The 20,357-nt window shown below is 50.2% G+C and overlaps 1 protein-coding gene across 1 annotated transcript; it reads left to right on the top strand.

The window, feature by feature from the left end:
* Window positions 1-17,417: 17,417 nt before the first annotated feature.
* GCNT3 (glucosaminyl (N-acetyl) transferase 3, mucin type) lies at window positions 17,418-18,734 on the top strand. Its single transcript, XM_015429164.1, has one exon. It carries the CDS (start codon window positions 17,418-17,420, stop codon window positions 18,732-18,734), a length of 1,317 nt encoding a protein of 438 aa, XP_015284650.1.
* The last annotated feature ends 1,623 nt before the right edge of the window (window positions 18,735-20,357 follow it).

Raw genomic sequence — 20,357 nt, 5'->3', positions numbered from 1 at the left:
TCAGCTGTTCCTCGTAGGGCTTGGTCTCCAGGCCCCTGATCCTCCTCGTCGCTCTCCTCCGCACCCGCTCCATTCTGCCCACATCCTTTTCGAAGTGAGGCCTCCAGAACTGCACACAGTACTCCAGGTGCAGCGTGACCAATGCAGTGTACAGCGGGACTATCACATCTTGCGATCTGGACGTTATGCGTCTGTTGCTACACCCCAAGATTGTGTTAGCCTGTTTTGTCGCCACATCACAGTGGCAGCTCATATTTAACTTAAGGTCCACACGTACCATTCCGTAAAGAATTGGATTCACTGTGATCAGGGGCTGCCTGTGGGGAAATTTCAGAGGGTAGCCGTGTCGGTCTGCAACAGAAATGCCAGATTCGAGTTCAGTTGCACCTGAGAGACCAACGAGAGTTTCAAGGGTATAAGCTTTCAAGAGTCTGACAAAGGGGGACCAACCCCCAAAATCTGGTTGGTCTCTTCATTGCTACAGGACTCCAATGCAACTGCTTTGGGGAACTGTAACTAATCTAGATAGCAGCACCCGGATTGCTGATGGGAGACAGTCAAAGGGGAGTGATAACAGACAAATTTGACATACAGAAGGTCCCCGGAGATCCCAGACTGCTGCCATTCATCAGAGAAGAGAGTTGTGGGCTAGACGGATCAATCAGCTGGCTCAGTATTAGGGACGTTGATGACCAAATTATTATTATTTTTATTTTGCTTTGTTTAGACCCCGCCTTTCTCCCCAAATGGGGACCCAAAGCAGCTTCTATTATTCTCCTCTGTTTTATCCTCTCAACAGCCCTGTGAGGTAGGTTAGGTTGAGAGAGTACGATTGGCCCAAGATCACCCAGTGAGCTTCTAAGGAATTACTCTTTCCTTCATAATCTGGACCAGTTCGTTTCTGGGCACTGCATTTAATTGTTTTCCTGAATTTAATCCTCAGGCATTTTTAAAGGGCTGCTTTTGGTCTTTGAAGTCCTACGTAATGTGGGTCTTGGTTATCTGAAGGGGCACCTCCTCCCATTAAAAAAAAATCCATGCGTATAACATAATGGTTTTGCTAAAGTAATATTACTGATTTCCTGCGGTAAACATGCAAATGTATGAAGTTTTAAGATTTATTTATTTGATTTATATCGTACGCTCCCCAGCAAGAACATAAGAAAAGCCCTGCTGGATCAGACCAGTGGTCCACCAAGTCGAACATCCTGTCTCACACAGTGGCCAACCAGTTCCTCTGGAGGGCCAACAAGGGGGCATGGAGGCTGAGACCTTCCTAAGAACATCAGAAAAGCCCCGGAGGATCAGACCAGTGGTCCATCTAGTCCAGCATCCTGTCTCACACAGTGGCCAACCAGTTCCTCTGGAGGGCCAACAACAGGGCTTAGAGGCCGTGGCCTTCCCGTTATGTTGCTTCCTGGCTCTGGGATTCAGAGGCTTAGTGCCTCTGAATGTTGAGGTTCCCCTCAGTCACGGCTGGTAGCCACTGATAGACTTATCCTCCCATCAATCTATCTAATCCCCTTTTCAAGCTGTTTATTCCTGTGGCCATCACAACATCGTCTGGCCGCGAATTCCATATTCGAATCACTCTATAAAGTAGTATTTCCTTTTCTCTGCCCATCAGCGTCATTGGATGCCCTCAGGTCCCAGTCTTTTCGTGGAGGGAGAAAAAGTTATCTTTGTCCAATCTCTCCAGCCCATGCATCATTTTAGAAACCTCTATCATGCCTCCCCCCAGGTTGTCTCTTTTTTAAGCTGAAAAGTCCCAGACCCTTCAGCCTTTCCTCATAGGGAAGGTGCTCTGAGAATCATCCCTGGCGACAAGTGTGATTTTAAATGTTTCTACCACCACCAGATGGTGCACATCTACAGAACATTCTCTGAAAGCTGGAGGAAGAAGTGAAAATAAATAAATAAAAAATACACAATACCAGCAGTTTTAAAAAAACCACACTCCCTCTAAGCTGCGGAGTCTTGTGAGCAAAAATTCTACTTTGTGAGTGACTGGCATTAAAGTTGTGAGCGAGCGATTTGGCTGCTGCATCAGTTAGTTTGCTCTGGAGCCCTCCTTCCTGAGCTAAGATGAAAATGTGTGAGCCGGAGGCTAAAGAACTGTGAGCTGGCTCACACTGACTCAGCTTAGAGGGAACACTGCACTCAAAGCACTTCACATACTGTACCTTTACAACAACCTTGCAACACTCCCCCTATTGCATGGGGGGGCAGTGAGGGCCAGATCCAGTAGACCATCTAAGGCTATCTTGTCAGTTTACAGTGGAGGAAGACTTTGAACAACACAATGAGCTGATTCAGACCAAAGACAGTCTTGCCTACTCATACCGGCAGCAGCTCTCCAGGGTCTCAGGCAGAGGTCTTTCACATCCCCTACCTCCTCGTCCTTTCTACTGGAGATGCCAGGGATTTAACCTGGGACCTTCTGCATGCCAAGCAGAGGCCCTACTGCTGAGCCAGGGTCTTGGACTGACAACTTTCCAATCTACTACTACCTGGTCCTCTGAATTGGAGATTCTGGGAATTGAACCTGGGACCTTCTGCATGCCAAGCAGAGGCCCTACTGCTGAGCCAGGGTCTTGGACTGACAACTTTCCAATCTACTACTACCTGGTCCTCTGAACTGGAGATTCTGGGAATTGAACCTGGGACCTTCTGCATGCCAAGCAGAGGCTCTACTGCTGAGCCAGGGTCTTGGACTGACAACTTTCCAATCTACTACTACCTGGTCCTCTGAACTGGAGATGCTGGGAATGGAACCTGGGACTTTCTGCTTGCCAAGCAGATGCTCTGCCACTGAGCTATGGCCTCTCCCCTATAATACATGAACATATGAAGCTGCCTTGTACTGGATCAGAGCCTTGGTTCATCAAATACAGTCTTCTCTACTCAGACTGACAGCGGCTCTCCAGGGTCTCAGGTGGAGGTCTTTCACATCACCTACTGCCTGGTCTTTTTAACTGGAGATGCCGGGGATTGAACCTGGGACCTTCTACATGCCAAGCAGATGCCCTGCCACTGAGCCACAGCCCCTCTTTACACCACTCCAGGGTCTCAGGCGGAGGTCTTTCACATCACCTGCTGCCTGGTCTTTTCTGAACTGGAGATGCCGGGGATTGAACCTGGGACCTTCTGCATGCCAAGCAGAGGCTCTTCCACTGAGCCGCAACCCTCCCCCAGTTCGCACAGGAGCAGCATGCTGATTGGTTTTACCGTTACTGAAAAGGATGCCTCAGCCTTCGAAGACCAAACACTCAGATGTGTTTTGATGTTGTACAAACAAATCTAATGTCAGGTGTCCTCTTCACCCTTTTTATGACACAAGTGAAGACAGGTGATTGTTTGTACAGGGTGGAAGGAGATTCCAGCCATTCTGAGAACCTGGGAGAGCCGAGCAAGCACGGATCTGTCTTGAAACTGGGCACATGACTCCCTTGCACGTTTTTTTAAAAAATAGGATAACAGAAATTCTTGATTTTTAAAAGCATGGCAGTGAACAATGGGAGGCTGTGTGTGTAAGTTTCAAGGAGAAAGAGAAACTCATTCTATGGAGGCTTCAGTTAAGAATTTAAGAACATAAGAGAAGCCATGTTGGATCAGGCCAATGGCCCATCTGGTCCAACACTCTGTGTCACACAGTGACCAAAACATCAGGAGGTCCACCAACATGGCCAGAACTCCAGAAACCCTCCCACTGTTGCCCCCCAAGCACCAAAATACAGAGCAATCACTGCCCCAGATGAAAGAACATAAGAGAAGCCATGTTGGATCAGGCCAATGGCCCGTCTGGCCCAACACTCTGTGGGTGTGGTCAGACAGCATGCTGGGAGTGGTTTAAATTGCTCCGGCCCCAATGCGGGTTTTTTTAACCTGGAGAATCGCGATCACACTCACCTCCTTGCTCCATATTGATGTGCAGCCACATCGCTCCCTGCCTTCCACACGTGGGAGCGTGCTTCGGTGTTGTTTCTCTCTCAATTTGGGCATACGCACAGGCAGCCATCTGTAGAACTAAAATTTTCACGCGTGCGCAGAACAGCGATTTCCACTTCAACCCGACTGCTGTAACACTTCCCTTTAAACTTTAAAGGAACACTTCCCTTTAAACGTTTACCCCAAAAATGGCCTCCGTGAGATTCCGAACTCGTCTAAATGCTAAAACTAGGCACTGTTTAAACATTGTTTTTAATAACGCGGTGACAGACCTCCGCTTATGCACACACCGCCAACGCTTGCAAAAATATGGCGGGAGAAAAGCGGAAGCCTCAGGCAGCTTTTGAGTGGGGAGGAGGTTTAAACTGGAAGTAGCTCAACACCGCAGGAGCAATCAGACATCAGAAAAGTGCGGCTGGAACCGGAGAATCAGGAAAACACGACTTGGGGACCTGGTATCAAAATACTCAGGGTTAAAGCAGTTTTGAGCTGGAAAGCGACGGCTGGGGACGGGAGGCAGATGTTGACTGTGTGATCGCGCAGATAAAATCCATTTCTGAGGCAGGCCAAAAGCGGACTCAACAGCTGGTCATGTCAGTCAAGCGCCTTGGTCATTCTTATAAAAGACCAGGCCTGTGATTAAGCTTAATAGAGATGCTTGGGCTTAGGAGGTCCTCTGATTGGTTCCAAATGCACAGAAGTTGACGGAGCCGAACTCCCAGAACGTCACCCTCTGGAGTCCAACTGTGTCTGGTGCCCTGACACCTGGAGTCGCCAACTCGGGATTGGATTCCTGGAGATTTTGGAGGCAGAGTCTCTGGTTTGGGCAGGAATGAGATCTCAGCAGTGAGTCTGCCATCCAAAACAGTCATTTTCTTCAGAGGAACTGCTGCCTGCTGTCTGGAGATCAATCGTAGTTCCAGGAGATCTCCAGGACCACCTGGAGTCTGGCAACACTACTGACCCCCGCCACCCTCCTCCCCAGAACGAACAGTTGATTTTTGGCCTCGTTATCACTGAGGTGTAAAAAGGGGTCTCAGAGCGGCTTACAAACTCCTTTCCCTTCCCCTCCCCACAACAGACACCCTGTGAGGTAGGTGGGGCTGAGAGAGCTCTTGACAAGAAACTGCTCTTTTTTCAAGAACAGCTCTTATCAGAACTACGGCTTGCCCAAGGCCATCCAGCCAGGTGCAAGTGGAGGAGTGGGGAATCAAACCCGGTTCTCCCAGATTAGAGTCCGCGTACTTAACCACTACACCAAACTGGCTCTGTTGGATGTTGGATCAGGCCAATGGCCCATCCGGTCCAGCACTCTGTGTCACACAGTGGCTAAAACCCAGGTGTTGTCAGAAGGTCCACTAGTGGAGGTAGAACTCCAGAAGCCCTCCCAAGCAACAAGAATACAGAGCCTCACTGCCCGAGATATAAGAACATAAGAGAAGCCATGTTGGTTCCGGCCAATGGCCCATCCAGTCCAACACTCTGTGTCACACAGAGGCCAAATCCCAGGGGCCATCAGGAGGTCCACCATTGGGGCCAGAACTCCAGAAGCCCTCCCACTGTTGCCCCCCAGGCACCAAGAAATACAGAGCATCACTTGCCCCAGACCGAGAGTTCCATCTATACCTTGTGTCTAATAGCCACGGATGGACGGCTGCTCCATGTGTGTATCCCATCCCCTCTTAAATTTGTCTGTGCTTGTAGCCACCACCACTTCCTATGGCAGTGAATTTCACATGGATAGCATGTGAGGTGAACTGCAGATTGCTAACTAAAAGGCACCCAAGTAGGGTTACCAGCCTCCTGTTTGGAGCTGGAGACCTCCTGGAGGGATCTTGTTCTAGAGCTCAAAGCACAGTGGGCAAGAAAGTCCTGTATTTACACCAGGTCTGGCCAATCCAGAGGCCTCGTACTGCATGTCCTTATTTCTTCCCTTGCTCTGAAGCACAAGTAGCTCATAGAGAGAAATCTTTTTAACTGGAGATGCCGGGGGTTGAACTCGCCTCGCATCGCCTCGCCTCGCCTCACATCAATGCTCTTCCCTAATCCACCAGATTTAACACACTTTGCTACTATGCCTCATCCCAGGGCGGGACGGACTCATGTCCTTCAGTCTGCTTTCGATACAGCCACCGGTTTCTACATCACAATATTTTTTTTTTTAAAAAACAGAGCTTAAAAAAGTATGATCCCGATGCAAGAACACCCAGGGTGAAAAGCAGGGCAGAAGGTCAGCTTACTCCTCGACTTCCATGCCCTGTTGCTGGTCCTCCAGAGGAACTGGTTGGCCTCTGTGTGAGAAAGGATGCTGGACTAGATGGACCACTGGTCTGATCAAGCAGGGCTCTTCTCATGTTCTTATGAAGGCCTCGGCCTCTGTGCCCTGTTGTTGGCCCTCCAGAGGAACTGGTTGGCCCCTGGGTGAGGCAGGATGCTGGACTAGAGGGACCACGGGTCTGACCCAGCAGGCCTTTCCTTATGCAACGTTTCCATGCTTCAAATCATCAGGTTTCTTTCCATCTAAAGCTGTAGCAGCAAGCAGGAAAAAGTAACCCTGGGACTGGGTATGATTTCAACAGCCTGGGCTTTTGATGCACTCACTGTAGTTGGCTCTTCTCGGCAGGGGAGGAGTGGCGGTGGAAATAGATTCCTATTGTCCTGTTTAGCCTATAAGTGGTTCACTCCCCACCCCACCTTGGCCGTGGTTCCCTGCAAAGCAGAAATCTGGCTGACAGCCCGGCTGGAAGGCTGATGGAGCCGCCAGCCCAGCCAGCCGGAGGAATGTTTCCCGGCTTGGCTCAAGTTCCCGGTTGGACACAAGGCCAACTTCTCTCAGAATCCCATTAACCTGAGGTCCAAACCTTGCTAAAAGGGAAGGATCCTTTTTTTTAACGTCTTGTCTTTCTACCTGAGATTAGGGTTGCCAAACTCCAGGTGGTGGCTGGAGACCCCCAGGTGACAGAGATCAGAATAGATGCTTTCGAATTATGGTGCTGGAGAAGACTCTTGAGAGTCCCCTGGACTGCAAGGAGATCGAATCAGTCCATCCTAAAAGAAATCAACCCTGACTGTTCCCTGGAAGGCCAGATACTGAAGTCGAAGCTCAAATACTTTGGCCACCAAATTAGAAGGGAGCACTCACTGGAGAAGACCCTGATGCTGGGAAAGACTGAAGGTCAAAGAAGAAGGGGACAAAATCAACCCTGACTGTTCCCTGGAAGGCCAGATACTGAAGCCGAAGCCCCAATACTTTGGCCACCAAATGAGAAGGGAGCCCTCACTGGAGAAGACCCTGATGCTGGGAAAGACTGAAGGTCAAAGAAGAAGGGGTCAGCAAAGGAGAAGATGGCTAGACAGTGTTATCGATGCAACGAACATGAAATTGAGCAAACTCCGGAGGACGACGGAAGACAGGAGGACCTTGGCGTGATGAGGTCCGTGGGGTCGCGTAGAGTCGGACTCGACTGTGCGACCGAACAACAACAACAACAACTCCAGGTGGTGGCTGGAGATCCCCAGGCGACAGAGATCAGTTCCCCCGGAGAAAATGACCGCTGTGAAAGGTGGACTCGACGGCATTACGCCCCGCTGAAGCCCCCCTCCCCCGACTCCCCCGTTCTCAGGCTCCCAATTCATCAGGTACTTCCCGAGCCAGAGTTGGCAACGGCAACCCTACTGGAGGTAGAAAACCTTTGCAAACCAGGAGAAAGAGAACTCTTATCAAGCTTCCAAAGTTACAGTGTCAAGGATTCCGGAAAGGAAGGGGGGGAATGGAATCCATAATTATTCAGGGCTGCCAGTCACCCAGTGGAGTCTGGTGAGCTCCTGCGATTAACGGCTGATCTTCACATGCCGGTGATCTGTTCCCCTTAGGGCTGCCCACCTCCAGGCGGTATCAGAAGCAAGACAGGCTTTGGTGTGAATACAATAGAAAAAATGTGCTCACCAAAGCAAATCACTCTTCTATCATTTCAACACACTTAGTTGTACTTATATAACAAATTTCCTGCATTAGACAACATTCATTCTTGTGTGAAGTGCATCTCATGGACATAAGCGCAGCCAGTAAATAGTAACATGGATATAATACAAAAGGATGCGAAATCTCGATGCAGTTGTTCTTAACACTGTTTTGGCTCTGGCTCCTGGAATGTTTATTCTTTTAAGACGTCCTGACGGAGCTGTGAAGTGTGCAAAGCAGACTGAAAAGTCCTCGTTTTTTCAAGTTCCCGATCAGTATTTATCACTCCTTCATTTGGAAACATGTAGATCCAAGAAATCTAAGAGATAAAGAGAACACGCTTTCCTAGGATTAAACACCAGTGGCTGAAGATCTACTGGTATCACAACTGATTTCCAGATGACAGGGATCAGTTCCTCTGGAGAAAATGGCCGCTGTGGAAGATGGGCTCTATGGCACAATCCGTCTTCGTCGGATTCAGTTTCAGTCGGCGCAGTCTAAGCCATCCAGCCACACAGCTTGTAATGCCAGGTCTTCCGGCCCAGAGTCAGACTGCCGCCCAACAGCAGATATAACTGGGTGTCATCTGGAAACTGGTGGCAACCCAGTCCATGCCTTCAGGCAAACTGGGCAAGGGGATGCATATGGATCTTAAATAACATCGGGGGTAGAACTGCCCCTTGGGGCACTCCGCAAACCAGTGGATGCCTTTGGAACAGCTCTTCCCCAAGCGCTACCCTTTGTCCCCATCCCTGGAGAAAGGAGGCCAGCTGTTGTACTCCAGTTTGGAGTAGTGGTTAAGTGCGCGGACTCTGATCTGGGAGAACCAGGTTTGATTCCCCACTCCTCCACTTGCACCTGCTGATGTGACCTTGGGTCAGTCACAAGCTCTGGCACAGCTGTTCCTGAAAGAGCATATTTTGTCAGAGTTCTCTCATCCCCACCCACCTCACAGGGTGTCTGTTGTGGGGAGGGGAAGGGAAAGGAGTTTGTAAGCCGCTCTGAGACTCCAAGTGAAGGGCGGGGTATAAATCCAATCTCTTCTTCTTCTTCTTGTAAGGCAGACCCCTGAATTCCAGTGTCGGCGAGGCGGTGGATCAGTAGCTGATGGTTGACTGTATCGAACGCAGCCAACAGGTCTAACAACAACAGCACCGCTGTCCCACCTTGATCCAGATGTCTTCGGATGTCGTCCATGAGGGCAACCAGTACCGTCTCCGTGCCATGGCCTGGGCGAAAGCCGGACTGGAAGGGATCTAATATGGAGGCGGCATCCAGAAAGCTCTGCAACTGACTCGCCACCACAACATTATACCCTCCAGAGGTCCCTCCCCTCCTCAAACCCCGCCCTCCCCAGGCTCCACCCCCCAAACTTCCAGCAGTTTCCCGACTCGGAATCAATGCTCCTTCTAAGGTGTGGAGTCTCGTGAGCAAAGATTCTACTTTGTGAGCTACTGGCATGAAAGTTGTGAGCCAGCGATTTGGCTACTGCATAAACTAGTTTGCTCTGGAGCCCTCCTTCCCAAGCTAAGACAGAAATGTGTGAGCCGGAGGCTAAGAAACTGTGAGCTAGCTCACACTAACTCAGCATAGAGGGAACACTACTCGGAATTGGAAACACTAACAATGGTTGCCGATTTAAATAGCAGCACAATTATAATCCAACAGATCTACCTTATAGCTATGAGATCACTGGCCCTTCTGACCCAATAGACAAGCCTTCTAAGTATCTGAGCCTAAGGCCTTCCTTGCTAGAGAAGCATCCTTTTCAAACCGGAGTCTCTGAAGAGAAAGAAGAAGAAGAAGAAGAAGAAGAAGAAGAAGAAGAAGAAGAAGAGGAAGAGGAAGAGGAGGAAGAGGAAGAAGAGGAGGAGGAGGAGATTGTTTTTATACCCCACCCTTCACTACCCAAAGGTGTCTCAGAGCGGCTTACAAACTCCTTTCCCTTCCCCTCCCCAGTGAGGTGGGTGGGGCTGAGAGAGCTCTTGACAGAAACTGCTCTTTTTTCAAGAAAAGCTCTTATCAGAACTACGGCTTGCCCAAGGTCATCCAGCCAGGTGCAAGTGGAGGAGTGGGGGAATCAAACCCGGTTCTCCCAGATTAGAGTCCACACACTTAACCACTACACTGGTCACTACAAGTCAATGAATCATTGTAAACAAGAGGAATCCCTTTGAACTCTAGAAGTCAATCTAGGGTCAATCTCATTTGTTATAAGGGCCGGATGTAACCTGTTACTTTATTGGGCCGGGACACGTGTGCCATAAAACGTAATGCCAGGTCTGGGAGACATAAACTTCATAAAAGACAAAGGCAAACACAACTAACAATATTAGTTTTACTCAGAATACAAAGAGGAGGAGGAGGAGAAGAGGAGGAGGAGTTGTATTTCTACTGTGCCCTTCACTTAAGAGTAGCATACAATCTCCTTCCTTTCCTCTCCCCACAACAGAGGAAGTTGAGGCTGAGAGAGCTCTGAGAGAACTGCTCTTGAGAGAACAGCGCTGAGAGAACTTGTGACTGACCCAAGGTCACCCAGCTGGCTGCATGTGGAGGAGTGGGGACTCAAACCCGGTTCTCCCAGATTGGAGTCCACCACCACTACACCAAACTGGCTCTTACAGTATTTCCTTGCAGGATCTCCCTGGTGCCCGCCCTCCCACTTTCACCACCCATTACTTGTTAGCACTGGGACAGCATACAGGGACAAAATGCACAGCCTCTGTCATCTGGCAATAAAGGTAATGACCAGTTGCTCGTGGGCTGGCTCTGGCCCACGGGCCGTATGTTTGACAGCCCTGGCCTAGAGAGTACTAAGGATCCTCCTATGATGAGGGAAGATGGTGAGGACTCCGGAGACCATGTCCTGTGAGGAAAGGCTGAAGGAGCTGGGTATGTTTAGCCTGGAAAAGAAGAAGACTGAGAGCGGATATGACCAGTGTTCCCTCTAAGCTGAATTAGTGTGAGCTAGCTCACAGTTCTTAAGCCTCCGGCTCACTCATTTTTGTCTTAGCTCAGGAAGGATGTGACTCCAGAACAAACTAATTTATGCAGCAGCCAAATCGCTCGCTCACAACTTTAATGCCACTAACTCACAAAGTAGAATTTTTGCTCACAAGACTCCACAGCTGAGAGGGAGCATTGGACGTGGCAGCCATCTTTAAGGACCTGAAGGGCTCTCATATAGAGGATGGAGCAGCGTTGTTATCTGTTCCCCAGGAGGTCGGACTGGAAATAACGGGTTGAAATTAAATCAAAAGAGTTTTCGGCTAAACATGAGGAAGAACGTCCTGACAGAGCAGTTCCACAGTGGAACAGGCTTCCTTGGGAGGTGGTGGGCGCTCCTTCTTGGGAGGTTTTTAAGTAGATGGCTGTCTGACAGGAAGGCTGATTCTCTGAATTTAGGCAGGTTGCGAGAGGGAGGACGAGAAGGGATGAGCCAGTGCTCGGCTCTAGTGGTGGCACTTTCTTACATGCTCAGGGTAATGTGCCCATCACCACTTTGGGGTCAGGAAGGAATTTTCCTCCAGGCCTGATTGGCGCAGGGATCCTGGAAGGTTTTTAGCTTTTTGTTTTGCCTTCCTCTGGGCATACAGAGGGGGGGGAGGTAGCTGTGGATTTCCTGCATTGTGCAGGGGGTTGGATTAGATGGGGTCCCTTCCAGCTCTACATTTCCAATATCTCGGTGCTTTGTCCAGCAAACTCTTACCCCATTCCCCTGACAACCCAGTCTTGACTTTGATTAGCACCTCCACTAGACTCATGTCTGAAACAAAGCACGCATGCAACCCTAGTTAACGTTTTAACCGGTGCGCTTATCAGATCGAGGCGGCAACGGTTCTCCTTACTACAAGGAAGCTGACTCAGTGAAGCAACCCTTTCCCCCACCCAAAGTGCCAATAATGAATCACCCATTCCTCGCTCCGGTGGCAGAGGTGAGATTCCATTGCAAACGTCACATCTGTGGAAACAGGATGCGGTCCTTTCCTTCACCCGAACACCACGTGCGCAACCACTAACCACGAGCAAACACAGAAGGGACCTTGCCGTGATGGACAGGAGGGACAGAAGGGAGCTGAGGCCGGTGCACACTCTGCCCTCCCGAGCCCTAGGCAGTGTATGTGCCAAGAGATGGGTTTCTTTCTTTTCTTTCTTTTTTTGCAGTCTCTTATTGATTCAAATCAATTTAGGGATGCTCAACCTCCAGGTGGGCGAATAATTAACCAGAATATTCTGTCATGCTGTAGAAAACACACTTGGGACTACTGTTTTCTTGTACAGTTCTAAGTGAAGGTAAAGGTAAAGGTTTCCCTTGCTCGACAGCCAGTTGAATCCGACTCTAAGGATGCAGTGCTCATCTCCGTTTCCAAGCCAAAGAGCCAACACTGTCCAAAGACGTTTCCGTGGTCATGTGGCCGGCATGACTAGACTCCGAGGCACACTGAACGCAATGTTACCTTCCCGCCAAAGCAATACCTATTTATCTACTTATTTATTTTATTTATTTATTCATGCGATTTCTACCCCACCTTCCTCACATGGGCTCAGGGCGGCTTACAACTATGGCACCAATTGCCAATAAAACAATAAAACAATATACAACAGTACAGTACTTAATAAAAATATAAACTCGTACAACATCCTAAAGTGCTAGTTGATTGTATAATTCATTACTTACAATGGCGCATTCAGGTATCTAGACAACTGCTAAGTTCCAGCTCTCTGTCGTCCCGCGTCACTCGATGGAAATGAGCAGATGTTAAAAACCGAGGGCCGGGCTCGTTGATGGTAATAGTGGAGGGGCGGCTCCTAGTTGAAAGCCTGGCGGAAGAGCTCTGTCTTGCAGGCCCTGCGGAACTGCAAAAGGTCCCGCAGGGCCCTGAGCTCCTCCAGGAGCTCATTTCACCAGTGAGGAGCCCGATCTCAGTGCTGTCTGGGGTATATATGGGGAAAGGCGGTTTCTTGCTTTCGAACTGCTAGGTTGGCAGGAGCTGGGGCCAGAGATAGGAGCTCACTCCGTCACACGAGTCTTGAACTGCCGAACTACCGACCTTCCGGCCTGCAGCTTCAGCGTCTTAACCACTCGAGCCACCGCAGTTCTACTTACAAACCATAAACGACACACATTACAAATGGTTCTGCCACCATAAATGACATCTGCACTAGTTGAACAGTGACCTAATAGTCCTTGAAAATATGAGTCTCTCTTCAGAATGATGGGATCACCGGCTCACGGTGCAGAGAAGTTTCCAGAAGAAAGCACGCCTGATTCCTAGCTACTTGGAAAATACTTTGGTTTGTGCTACAGCTAGTCTTGCACTCAGGCCATCTCCTGCATGATGCATGATATTGCCCTGACCTGAATAGCCCAGGCTAGCCTGTTCTTGTCAGATTTTGGAAGCTAAGCTGGGTTGGCCCTGGTTGGTACGTGGAGGGGAGACCACCAAGGAAGTCCAGGGTTGCTATGCAGAGGCAGGCAACAGCAAACCGCCTCTGAATGTCTCTTGCCTTGACCTGGATCTCCCAGACTAGCTGATATTGTCAGACCTCAGAAGCTAAGCAGGGTTGGTACTTGGATGGGAGACCACCAAGGAAGTCCAGGGTTGCTACGCAGAGGCAGGCAGTGGCAAAACCACCTGCGTTCCTCTCTTGCTCTGAAAACCCTGCGACTTAACAGCACTTTCCACCGCAGGATGAGATTCCGTTCCGTTCAACAAACTGGTGTCCTGCCATGGTTCTAATCAGATCCTTGTGCCAAGAACGTGTCTTTATTTCACTCCAGTGTATACTTTGGGTAGGAACCAAGCCCTTACGAGAGCCACAATGCCCCGAGCAATGTTTAAACACAGGATTGAGAGTCCTTGAACGGCTCCAGGAAACAGACCAAAGGAATACACGAGAACAAAAGCCCAAAGCCAGACAGAACTGGATGGCACAAGGGCCTGTGAAGAAGGCGAAGGGCCAGCCCGAAAGCGTTTTTTAAATCAATCACTGACATTTAAAGCAAGTTTATTTGTAAGACTGCCAGACAGACAAAGCGATTCACTGAAAAGGGGGGGGGGAGCGTGCTTGCTTATTATTTTAGTGATGTAACGGAGGAGCGGGGAGGGTTGTTCAGTGGTTGTCACAGAAGACACGCAAGCTCATGGGAAGGTTTTGGTTCCTCTAACAGCCGCAGATCTTTCTGGTTGCTGCAGATGCAAACGGAGAGCATGGCTCAGAATGACGAAGGGCATGAAACCCACCCTTAATTTGGGGGAGGGGGAACGCAGGGTTGACAACCTCCAAGTGGGGCCTGGGGATCTCTGGGAATGACCGCTCATCTCCAGAAGATTCTAGTCCTTGCATGAAGAAGGAGAAGAGGAGGAGGAGGAGGAGGAGGAGGAGATTGGATTTATACCCTGCCCTTCACTCGGAGTCCCAGAGAAGCTTACAAACTCCTTCCCCTCCCCACAACAGACACCCTGTGAGGTAGGTGGGGCTGAGACAGCTCTCTCGAGAACTGCCCTTGAGAGAACAGCTCTGACAGAACTGTGGCTTGCCCAGGGTCATCCAGCAGCTGCAAGTGGAGGAGTGGGGAACCAAAACCGGTTCTCCCCAGATTAAAGTCCGCGCACTTAACCACTACACCAAACTGGAGGAGGAGGAAGAGGAGGAAGAAGAAATCCTCTGCTGCTCAAGATCTGTGAATTAATGCGCTTCTAAGGGTATAAAAGGAACAGGAAAGGCTCTCCAGCAGACAGGGATCAGTTCCCCTGGAGGAAATGGCTGCTTTGGAGGGTGGGCGCTATGACATTATGGCCCTGTTGAGGCCTTTCCCCAGGCTCCATCCCCAAATCTCCAAGGATATCCCAACCTGGAGGTGACAACTCTAGGGATCCACAGGTCAGAAAATGCAACCACAGAACAAGGAAGGGAGGCAGGCCAAAGGGTGGAAGAACATAGAGGCTTAAGGATGGGATCAGGCCAAAGAAGGCAATGTGGTGCAGTGGTTAGAGCTATGACTGGGGAGGCCCGGGGTTCAAATCCTCACTCTGCCATGAAGTTCAGTGGGCAACCTTCTGCCAATTGCTGACTCTCTCTGTCTAGCCTTCCCCACAGGGCTGTCGTAAGGATAAAATGAGGAAGCGAGAGCCACACACACCGCCTTGCGCTGCTTGGAGGAAGGGGAAGGAGATAAGTGTACCGGATTAATACAGTTGGAGATGTGCCTCTCAGTATCCATACTTTAAAATATGCTGGCCTAGTATCTGGGAGACCCAGGTTCGAATCCTCACTCGTGCTGTGGAAGCTTGCTGGGTGACCTCGGGCCACTCACTCAGCCTAACCTACCTCTAAGCAGCTTACATCATTCTCCCGCTCCTCTGTTTTATACTCACAACAACATTGTGAGGTAGGCTAGGCTGAGAGTGTGTGACTGGGCCAAGGTCACCCAGCGAGCTTTCAAGGCACGAGGGGGGATTCGAACCTGGGTCTCCCAGATCCTAGTGCTACACTTTACCAGGGGTCATTTCGTAGAAAAAGAGGTGCAGGAGCTCATTAGCATAACTTATTTGCATATGCCACACCCCCTGACATCACCGGAAGTGTGTCAGGAGGCAACACCCACCGCTCAGGCTCCACTGGACTGTTTTGGATTGCTAGCTATTGGGGGGGGGGGAACGTGCAGATCTGCCCTCACAGAGGAGGGAGAGCTTGTACCTGAATAAAAGTTGGTCTTAAAGGTGCCACTGGACTGTTTTGGACTGGGGGGCCGGGGGGAGCTCTGCAATTTACCTGGCTGCTTCTTGCTCTGACTGAGGGCTGCTGGGAGCAGGGGGTGTGGCTTGTTGCATGTGCCCGCCCCCTGGGCTCTTTACTGCCGGAGCTCCGCTCCTGTGCGCTACTGCAGGAAATGACTCCTGCACTTTACCCACAAAACCATGCTGGCTCTTACTCCCACTTTCACATATATCTTTGCACCCATTAGGGTTTACAAATGAAGCCTTTTTTACCTGAGAGCCAGTTTGGTGTAGCGGTTAAGTGCGCTGAATGACCTTGGGCAAGTCATAGTTCTGTCAGAGCTGTTCTCTCAAGGACAGTTCTGGAAAGAGCTCCCTCAGCCCCACCTACCTCAGAGGGTGTCTGTGGTGGGGAGAGGAGGGTAAGTGAAAGAAGAGTGTAAGCTGCTCTGAGACTCCAAGTGAAGGGCAGGATATAAATCCAATCTCTTCTTCTCTTCTTTTTCATGAAGAAGAGGAGGAGGAGGAGGAGGAGAAGATTGTTCTCTCAAGGACAGTTCTGGAAAGAGCTCCCCCAGCCCATCCTACCTCACAGGGTGTCTGTGGTGGGGAGGGGAGGGGAAGTGAAAGGACACTGTAAGCTGCTCTGAGACTCCAAGTGAAGGGTAGGATATAAATCCAATCTCTTCTTCTCTTCTTTTTCATGAAGAAGAAGAGGAGGAGGAGGAGGAGAAGATTGGATTTATACCCTGCCCTTCATTACCTGAAAGAGTCTCAGAGCAGCTTACATTCTCCTTTCCCTTCCCCTCCCCACAACAGACACCCTGTGAGGTAGGCGGAGCTCTCTCGCGAAGTGCTCCTGAGAGAACAGATCTGAAACAACTTGTGACTGACCCAAGGTCACACCAGCAGCTGCATGTGGAGGAGTGGGGAATCAAACCCGGTCCTCCCAGATGAGAGTCCATGCTCTTAACCTCTACACCAAACTGACCCTAAAAAGAGACTTGAGATGCTCAGACTGCCGAATCCTTCTCCCAACAGCAGGCAACGTGATGCTCTCTTGCTGTGATGGCCAGTGTTCCCTCTAAGCTGAGTTAGTGTGAGCTAGCTCACAGTTTTTTAGCCTTCGGCTCACGGATTTTCGTCTTAGCTCAGGAAGGAGGGCTCCAGAGCAGACTAACTTATGCAGCAGCCCAGTCACTAGCTCACAACCTTAATGCCAGCAGCTCACAAAGTAGAATTTTTGCTCACACGCCTCCACAGCTTAGGACGTGATGCTCTCTTGCTGTGATGGCAACCGATCGCAGGCGCTACATCTGCCCAAGGTTATATACTTCCTCCCATTATATTTGCCTCGGTGGTATAGTCAATCAATCAGTCGATCGACCTGCTGGATCGGCCAGAAATTCAAGTCGCTGCGAAAAGGTCACTGAACGAATAAACCGAAAAACAAGAAAGGCGACTTCCTCTTTCTCAGTCATCCTATCGTTCCGGCCATCAATTTTGCAAGGATTGCGACACCTCTGGAGTGAACAAACCTGGCCGGAGACCAGCACTCCCAGCCCCTCCCCTACCTGAACGGCCCTTAACAATTCAGGGTAGCTCCGGTTACATTTGCATATAGCTGAGTACTCAGAAAGCACCTATTGCTCATAAAGAGATGCGAAGTCTGAAAAGCGACCTTTGAATCCATCCCGAGTTTGCCAGACAGAGCAGACCTTTGTCCCCCGCAGCTGAAGCAAAGAAACAGCGGGAAGCGAAGCTTTCTCTCCACCAGCCACAAAAAAATGTATTGCTCGGAGAGGAAAGTCTTCGGTCATGTCCTGCGTCTGCTGGCAGTGGGGAGTCTGATGCTGTGCGCCACGGTGGTTTTGAAATATACCTCCTGGGAGTGCCGGTTTAATGATCTGGGGAAGGACACTGAAGACCCGCAGACTCAACTGTGCAAGGATCAGCTCTACCAGTCTCTGAGACTCTCTCCCAAGAACGAGATCAGCTGCTCCCGGATCACCAGAGGCGATGCCAGCATGGTCCGGGAGGCGCTCCTGTGGAGGCTGCAAAAGAAGAGCCAGAAGGTCTCCTTGAGCGAGAGAGATTACCTGAACATGACCCAGAACTGCAGGCTCTTCAAAGAGAGCAGGAGGTACATCCAATTCCCGCTGAGCAACGAGGAAGAAGACTTCCCCATTGCTTATTCCATGGTGATCCACAATCAGATCGAAATGTTTGAGAAGTTGTTGCGGTCCATCTACGCCCCTCAGAATGCCTACTGCATCCACGTAGACGAGAAGTCCTCCAAACCTTTCAAAGAGGCGGTGCGAGGCATTGCCTCCTGCTTTGACAATGTCTTTGTCGCATCTAAGCTGGAATCAGTGGTGTATGCCTCGTGGTCCAGGGTTCAAGCCGACCTGAACTGCATGGAAGACCTCCTGAAGAGCAAAGTTCAGTGGAAGTACCTCCTGAACACCTGTGGGACCGATTTCCCCATCAAGACCAACGCGGAGATCGTCCGCGTCCTGAAAGCATTGAACCAACAGAACAATATGGAATCAGAGAGACCGTCTTCCGCTAAAGCACAACGCTGGAAATACCACCACGAAGTGAAGGATTCCGTGTCTCGGACCGATACCGTGAAGAGCCCCCCTCCGCATGGATCCCCCATGTTCACCGGCAATGCTTATATCGTGGTCACAAGGGAGTTCGTTCAACACCTTTTCAAAGACCCAACGGTGAAACAGTTCCTAGAGTGGAACAAGGACACTTACAGTCCAGACGAACATCTCTGGGCCACTCTGCATCGGATGCCCGGAGTGCCAGGATCCATGCCCAGCAACGATAAATATGACCTCACGGACATGAACGCCATTGCAAGGGTTGTGAAGTGGTCTTACTTAGAGGGGGATGTCCACAAAGGGGCTCCATACCCCCCTTGCACGGGTGTCTCCCGGCGGGCGGTGTGCATCTACGGAGCGGGTGACCTCCACTGGATGCTCTCTCAGCATCACCTCCTAGCCAACAAATTTGATCCCTCGGTGGATGAATACGCCATACAGTGTCTGGAGGAGTACCTGCGGTACAAAGCAATATATGGGAAGGCGCTCTGATGAACGTCCAAGGCCATTCATCGATAAGGGGACTACCTAAAGAGAAAGTGGCAATGTTTTCAATGCAGCACAATAGCCGTCCCACTGCAACAGTGGTCATTTGTGACTGTGACTGTGAGATTTTAACGAGTCAATGGACATTGCAAAAGGCAAGGTAGGACGTGGGGGCGGGGCACAGGAGAATGTTTCATCCAAATCAGCTGCAAAGGCCAGAGTTGTTTCTCCCTCTCCTGTTTTAAGCCAGTTCTTTGGCTGCACTGAGACTTTCGACCTTTCAAAGCACAGCTATTTCAGCACCTTCATTAAAGAAAACAAAGTTTGAGCCCAGTGGCACCTTTAAGACCAACAAAGTTTTGTCCAAGGTATAAGCTTTGTGTGAAGAAGTGTGTGTGCACGCAGAAGCGTATACCTTGAATAAAACTTTGTTGGTCTTAAAGGTGCCCCTGGACTCAAACTTTATTCTGCTGCTTCAGACCAACACAGCTACCTACCTGAGTCTATCTTCATTTAAAAGGTATGCAAAGAAAGAACATCAGAAGAGCCCATCTAGTCCAGCATCGTGTCTCACACAGGGGCCAACCAGGTCCTCTGGAGGGCCAACAACAGGGCAGAGAGGCTGAGGCCTTCATCAGAACATCAGCCCTGCTGGATCAGACCAGTGAGGGTCCATCTAGTCCAGCATTCTGTCTCACACAGTGCCCAGCCAGTTCCTCTGGAGGGCCAACAACAGGGCACAGAAGCCAAGTCCTTCCCCTGATGTTGCCTCCTGGCTCTGGGATTCAGAGGTTCAGTGCCTCTGAATGTGGAGATTCCCCTCAGTCACCTTGGCTAGTAGCCTCTGATAGACCTCTCCTCCATGAATCTACCCTTTAAAGCTGTCTATTTCTGCGGCCATCACTACATCCTCTGGCAGCAAATTCCACGTTTGAATCACTCTCTGTGTAAAGAAGTTGGAATTAATGTGTCACTTGCTCTGCCCTATCTGTCCCTTAGGCATAGTGCTTAAGAGCAGCAGACTCTAATCTGGGAGAACCGGGTTTGATTCCCCACTGCTCCACTTGCAGCTGCTGGACGACCTTGGGCAAGCCGTAGTTCTGTCAGAGCTATTCCCTCAAGGACAGTTCTGGAAAGAGCTCTCCCAGCCCCACCTACCTCACAGGGTGTCTGTTGTAAGGAGAGGAAGGAGACTGTAAACCCCTCTGAGACTCCGAGTGAAGGGTGGTGGGGTATAAATCCAATTTCTTCTCCTTTTCCTTCCTTTCCTTGATTCAGAGCACTTATCTACTGGAACACTTTCCAGATCTCCCTCCCCCTTCCACCACCTAGAGTGGCCTGTCTAGCCTCAACCAGATCCCCAAGGCCTTTTCCATCATGGCTGCAACCCCGTGGAAGGGGCTCCCAGAAGAGGTGAGAGGGGGGCCCTTCCTTGGAGATCTTCCGGAAGGTTCTGCAAAGCCTGACTGTTTGCTGGGGCTTCGGAGGGGGGAGGTTGAACAGTGAGCATCTTGCACATGGGGAAGAGGGGGGGAGAGGTCTGGAGTTTGCTATTTTATTTTGGTTTTAGCGGGACACGTTTTTAGCTATGATTGTAAGTAGGGATGCCAGCCTCCAGGTGGGACCTGG

Source organism: Gekko japonicus, unplaced genomic scaffold, assembly GCF_001447785.1.
Source record: "Gekko japonicus isolate JY-2015 unplaced genomic scaffold, Gekko_japonicus_V1.1 scaffold2703, whole genome shotgun sequence".
Lineage (NCBI taxonomy): Eukaryota > Metazoa > Chordata > Lepidosauria > Squamata > Gekkonidae > Gekko > Gekko japonicus.
The sequence above is the reverse complement of the archived record's forward strand: the minus strand, read 5'-3'. Positions and strand labels throughout refer to the sequence as shown.

Bases quoted from the DNA above. Each gene is read 5' to 3' on its own strand.
- GCNT3 (XM_015429164.1), top strand. From the start codon at position 17,418: ATGTATTGCTCGGAGAGGAAAGTCTTCGGTCATGTCCTGCGTCTGCTG.